The sequence below is a fragment of the Centroberyx gerrardi genome, chromosome 8, assembly GCF_048128805.1.
Source record: "Centroberyx gerrardi isolate f3 chromosome 8, fCenGer3.hap1.cur.20231027, whole genome shotgun sequence".
NCBI classification, from domain to species: domain Eukaryota; kingdom Metazoa; phylum Chordata; class Actinopteri; order Beryciformes; family Berycidae; genus Centroberyx; species Centroberyx gerrardi.
The window spans coordinates 33331623-33338017 of NC_136004.1; the positions used below are offsets into that span (position 1 = coordinate 33331623).

Consider the following 6395-nt stretch of genomic DNA (forward strand, 5'->3'; position numbering starts at 1 on the left):
GCGGTACAAAGACATTTTATATAGAGAACCTTATAAGACACAAACAAGTTCAGCACACAACCTGAAAAATCAAAAAAACAAAAATAAAGGAAACGTAGTGTTGAAAAAGCAAAGTTCCTCTGCTCTGCTCTCAGACGGAGCCGGCGCCGGGCGGGCGGGGCCGGGCCCGGTGACCCCCTCTGACCCCCTCTGACCCCCCTGACCCCCTCTGACCCCGCTGACCCCGGGACAGACACTGGGCTGCGGTTTGGGTCGGAGGACTGGAGGTGGTCTCAGAGGGTTTCAGGCTTCAGGCAGTTTGGACACAACAGAAGAGTTTGGTTCTGACTGACTGGTCAGGCTTGGGCCGATATTCAATAATATTGAATATCGCGATATTTTCCCGCGGTATCAAATCGGCCCCGTATCGCCCACTTTTTAAAGTATAGTAGAGAACTGAAGTCCTTGGTGACTGAATGAGACGGACTGGATCCTCTGACTGGACCTGGTTCTGTTGTTCTCAGCAGGAGGGAGGAGTCTTCCCTCATGATGTGTTTCTGAGAAGAGCTCTGACTCTCCAGCTGTGTAAGGTAAGATCAATATGTTTATTATTATTATTACCATCATAATGCTGGTTTCAGTGGAGAGTTTTCGTGTCCCGTGATGTTTCAGAGGCTTTTCCTCTCTGACCAGAAGAAAACTGGAGGGAAACACTGAATACCTGCAATATTTTGGCTTTTAAAAATATTGATTATCAATCCAAACCTATCAATATCGGCCTTCAGAAACCTGCAGCGGTGTAAAAACCCACTGAGAGCATCACTTCCCGTCTCCTCCTCTCCCATGATGCTCTGCGGATGCTTCTGGAATGTTGTCAGGGGTCAGAGGTCGGGGGTCAGAGGTCACGTCCGGCCGGCCGGCCCAGAATAAGAATAAGAAAGCCTTGGTTTCCACGGCGACAAGGCTCAAGTGTTCTGAGAAGGTTCAATACAGCGACTCCCATCAGACAGACAGACAGACAGGCAGACAGACAGGCTGCCTGTCTGTCTCCACCAGATGACTTCCACTCTTCTTCTCTCACTGTGAAGTCGCTGATTTCTTCTTCTCTTCTCTCTGTCTGTAGTCCTCCAGAAAACGACACTAGGAGCTAAAAAAACAGGTCAGCCTATTTACATACAGTCTCCGAGTCTGGGCGTGGCTGTGTGTGTGTGTGTGTGTGTGTGTGTGTGAAACAAGTTCAGAGTGTGTATTTCTCTGTCTTTTGTATGGGAATCTGAGTGTGTGAGTGTGTGTGTGTGTTCAGGATGTAAGTTTACATGAATGTCAGAGTGTGTGTGTGTGTGTGTTAGTATGTATTTGAATGAGTTAATGGTATAGATTGAGTTCCACATGTATGTGCCTGTCTTTAGGTGTGTGTGTGTGTGTATAGTGTATAAAACTCTGTGTGTGTATTCAGTAACATGTATCCGTATGCATGTTCAATGTGTGTGTGTGTGTGTGTGTGTTCAGTGTCTATTCAATGTGGGTGTGTGCATGTGTATGTTCAGTGTGTGTGTGTGTGTGTGTTCAGTCTGTGTCGGAGGAAGAGGAGGTTCCCGTTGAGGAGCTGTCATCGGAGGAGGAAGAGGAGCTGCCACTCAAACGACTAGCCCCGCCCCCTGAGGCCCCGCCTCCCGCTGCCTTCTCTGGAGAGAGAGAGAGAGAGAGAGAGAGAGAGAGAGAGAGAGAGAGAGAGAGAGAGAGAGAGAGAGAGAGAGAGAGAGAGAGAGAGAGAGAGAGAGAGAGAGAGAGTTAACACAGACAGAAGCTCGCTCTCACTGTGGAGAAAAGTGTTGCTAAAACTACAGACAGACAGCAGTACTGCAGTACTGACGCAGTACTTTCCTCTGCAGGCAGGACAGCAGTAGTCAGCGTAAGTCGAGTCACCAAACCTCCGAGTCGTGTCCCAAGTCCTCAACTTTCCAATACAAGTCAAAGTGTGAGTCACCAAGGTCATGTCCGAGTCGAGTCTCCAGTCTGTTCCTCCACTCTGCTTCCACTGGTTTTACATCTGACTCCACTTCTCACTCCAGTTCATTTAAAATGTCTGAGGTGATCGAGTCCCAAGTTCAAGTCCAATTCATCAATAGTCATGAGTCATCAATATTCAAGTCCAAGTCGAGTCACAAGTAGGGCTGAACAATTAATCAAAATTTTATCGAAATCGCAATATGGCCTACTGCAATTTTCAAATCGCAGGAGGCGCAATATTTGTTAAAGGTGAAATGTGTCAAAATACCATTTTAAATGAAATATTGTGGTGCTGCAGAGATGTCCTGCCTACACATCATATTCTACAGACTTAAGAAAACATCTTTGTTTGGTACAGATCCCCGCAAAAATCACACCATAATCATTTTAATACTTTTTTCAATGAAAATGAGAATAATGATGTAAAAATTATCATTCCCTCTAATATCGCAAATCATATCGCAATTGCAATATCAGTCAAAATAATCGCAATTAGATATTTTTTCAAAATCGTTCAGCCCTAGTCACGAGTCATCGATATTGGGACTTGAGACGGACTCAAGTCTGTACTCACGCAGTACCTTCCCTTGCAGGCAGGAATACACATACAATACATACAGTAGCAGTAATATTAGTAGTAGTATTATTAGTAGCAGTACTGCAGTACTCACGCAGTAGCTTCCTCTGCTTCCTCTGCAGGCAGGACTTGACGTAGCGCTCCAGCTCGCGCAGCGTTGAGGGTTTGAGCGTCTCGAAGTCGATCTCGATCTCGTCGGGGTTGGAGTCCCGCAGCGACGGCTCTCTGGACTGGATGATGTGGACGACGCGGCCCAGCTTCTCCCCCGGCAGCCGGTTGATGTCCAGGCTCAGCTGCCGCTTCTCGTCGTACGACATGGGCAGGGACGACTCCTCGCCGTCGTCTCCGTTAGCCGAGCCGCCGCCGCCCGACGTCTTCCCGCCCTTCTTAGGTTGCCTGGAAACACAAGACAGTCTCTCTAGCCTCGTTCACACGTGAAACCCGAACACTGACGTTTCTGCCGTATTCACACAAGACTTTCTGCCGTATTCACACAATACACACAACACCGTTAAACTCCTCTGTTGCCGTTTCGCGGAAATTACGTTTAACCTCCGGAGTCGCTGCAGTTTGAAAACACGGCGGCTGATCTCTCCGTCCGCCCGACTCCCAGGATCTCTCTCATCTCTCCGTCTGTCCAATTCAACATTTTCCTCTAAAAGTGAAGCTGCGGCTGCTCGTCTGGTTTGTTTCCTCCTGCAGTCGGACAGCAGAGCGCCGAACGCTCTGCCGCTAACGCTCTGTCAGCGTTCACACAGACGCTCCATACAGAACTTTACTGGAGCGTTACGACTGGAGCAGAGAAACATACCGCTTCCTGTTCACATACGAAACCTGCTGATACATTCAGAACAGCTGCAGGGGAGCGGGGCTTCTGATTGGCGGTCTGGTCAGCTGTCTGTCTGAAACACTTTAAAGCAATACTCCACTTAGTTTTAACTTGGGGGTTATTTCGCTCTTGACCACCATGAAAAGCAGAATATAATTTACTCACCTAGATCAGATGCAGCTGGACGAGTTTGTAGCGTTTGGATTTTTACTTCCAAATCGTTTGAATGAGCCACGAAAATAGAGTGAAAACTGACATTTAACAGATTTAAACACAGATCCTGCTGCTGTGATTTTTAACTGACTGTTGGTCATATTTGTTTAGAGCATAATTTCGCCAAATATAATTTTTATTGATAGAAGAGAACATAGCAGAGGCATGCATCCCAGTTCACAATCTGCTCACAAACATGTTAAATGTCAGTTTTCACTCTATTTTCGTGGCTCATTCAAATGATTTGGAAGTAAAAATCCAAACGCTACAAACTCGCCCAGCTGCATCCGGTCTTGGTGAGTAGATTATATTCTGCTTTTCATGGCGGTCAAATGCCAAATAACCCCCATGTTGAAACTGAGTGGAATATTGCTTTAAGTAGCTTCAAAGTTAGAAAAATCATTTCTCCATCCTCCTGTGTCTCCTCCTTATTCTGTATCTGTTCGTTCCAGCTGTTCTCTGAAGCTCCAGCTGCCGACACCGAGGGAAATATTCAAACACAAGACGCCATTTTTTTACGGCTTCTATGGCTCTAGTTGTCTTACGCTTCATTTTCGACACACTTCCCTGTAATTCAGCCTGACAGGTTTGGTATCTGTGGAAACGTTGGGATCTGGACTAGAATTTGAAATAAAGTTCTGTGGGTCAACATCTGTCCTGACAGAAAATCCTCTGTTCCAGAAGCAGCTCGTTTGTCACCAGTTGCTTCATGGTCAGAAAAGTTGACAAAGTTTTTTCAGCCAATCAGCACAGGAGGAAGTCCCGCCTCCTCACCCACGGACACTGCTTCGGTCATCCAGCTGTGTTATTAGCGCCCTCTGCTGGTCAGAGGGTCACATGACAGGCGGTGATGTGTCACCTGTCTGCCTGTGGATCATCATCCTCTCTGTCATCTGACTAACAAAAACACTTCCAGCTTAGATCTGAATTCACTGAGCAGAGAAGTGTGTGCTGCCGCCTGCTGTTCTGCTAGATCATGTGGAAGAACATCTGTGTTTGTAAAGTAACTAACTTTTATTAAATGAGCGGTAGAGTAACAGAACTTCTACAGGAGGAGATTTTAGTTTTCTTTCCACCCATCGTTTAGTTTAGTTTAGTTTATTGCACATATTAAGAAGAAAAAAACAACATTTTGTCACATAACAGTGAAGGGAGACGGAATAGAAAACAGAGACTGGGAGTTAAAACAACTAAAAACAGAAAAGATGCAGCAGCCGTGCAGAGAGCCGTCCTGACCATCCTGCTCCCAGCCAATAGGATGTCAGCGTTCTGTTCTCAGCTGGCGTTCTGATTGGTTCCTACCTGGTGGCGGTCACCGTGCTGTTGGCTTTCCTGGCAGGTGCTTTCTTCTGATTGGCTGGTTTGGGCGGCTGGGCGGCGGCCTTGGGCTTCTTCTCCTCCTCCGTCTTCCCCTTGTTCCCTTTCTCCTTCTCTTTCTCCTTCTTCTTCTCCTTGTCTTTCTTCTCCTTCTTCTTCTTTGGTTTGCTGACCGGCGCCTGGGACAGGACAGCCAGCTGCTCATGGACCGCCTTCAACTGGAGGAAATATATTGATTATCAATATCTAATATCTATTATCAATATGTAGGACCGCCTTCAACTGAAAAGGAAATGTAAAATCTATTGTAATAAACAAAAAATACATCTATTATAAACATCAACATATACATCATTACCAATATCTACTTTGATACACAAAAAAATGAATGTAACATCTATCACAAATATGTACATCAATAATAAAATCAACAGAATATCTATCAGAAATATGTAATTTAATAACAATAAAATCAATAGAATATGTATCATAAATATCTACTTTAATAATTTTGATCAGGGGAGGAGGAAACGAAGATGTTCTTGACCTGTGATTGGTCGGCGGCACCAACCTGCTCCTGAAGCTCAGCCAATCGCGTGGCTCGCTCCTCCTCGGAGTCAGAGGATTCGTCAGAGGAGGAATTGTTGCTGCTGTCGGAGGAGGCGGTGCTTTTACTGACCAATGGGGTCGTAGATGGGACCGACGCCTCCGAGCCTTCGTCTGGCATCTTGGCAAAACGCATCTCAAACACATCCTGAAGAGAGACAGACAGGCAGACAGACAGGCAGACAGACAGGCAGACAGACAGACAGGCAGACAGACAGACAGACAGACAGACAGGCAGACAGACAGGCAGACAGACAGACAGATGTAAAAGATGTCCTCCAGACAGCTGTAAAGTTTTCAGAGCGTTTTCACACCTGTAGTTCGTTTGCTTTGTTCTGAATCAGCGACTAATTTGTTACAACGTTGCAGCTCACTGTCCGTTTGGTTTCTTTTCACACATTCACACACGTGTGAACAGGTTCAGACATATCGCTATTTCTGAACACGCATTTTTTCCTCCGTTTTCAGAAAACTTCCTGTCCACACCAACGGTGTTTTAGAAAATCTCTCCGTCCACACGAGAACGCAAAAACGATTTGAAACGCCTCCGCAGCGTCAGGTTGCGGAGCGGTTTCCGCTCAGATGCCATTATTTCCTACGGAAGCGGATCCCACGCTCACCGGCGGCTGACACTTTTTTCAAAAGCGAGGCGGATTGCGGATTACAGCTAGGCTGACCTGTAAACCTGTAACCTCACAGTCCTGACACACGTTAAACTGGTGGTCCGCCATCGCTCGTACGTTCCTGACACTGCTCAGTACAAATAAAATGATTGCCATGCGTTAGTTGAGGTCATGATGTCAGCGTTTTCTAAAAGTTCAGTTCCACCGGTCCACACCAACACACAACAGAGTTTTGAAAAAT

The 6395-nt window shown here is 46.2% G+C and overlaps 1 protein-coding gene across 6 annotated transcripts in view; it reads right to left on the reverse strand.

Annotated features, from left to right (window-relative positions):
* Positions 1-267: 267 nt before the first annotated feature.
* Positions 268-6395, reverse strand: part of brd3b (bromodomain containing 3b) — an 18314-nt gene continuing 12186 nt past the window's right edge. For 4 of the 6 annotated variants that reach the window (XM_071919800.2, XM_078285029.1, XM_078285027.1 and 1 more), the window contains exons 9-12: positions 5473-5679; positions 4911-5143; positions 2661-2962; positions 268-1664 (exon numbers count right to left, since the gene is read on the reverse strand). In XM_071919800.2, coding sequence (XP_071775901.2) covers positions 1546-1664; positions 2661-2962; positions 4911-5143; positions 5473-5679 — 861 coding nt within the window. In that variant the 3' untranslated portion in view covers positions 268-1545. The remainder of the gene's footprint in view (positions 1665-2660; positions 2963-4910; positions 5144-5472; positions 5680-6395) is intronic. The other 2 variants (XM_071919802.2, XM_078285030.1) reach the window with 1 other exon arrangement.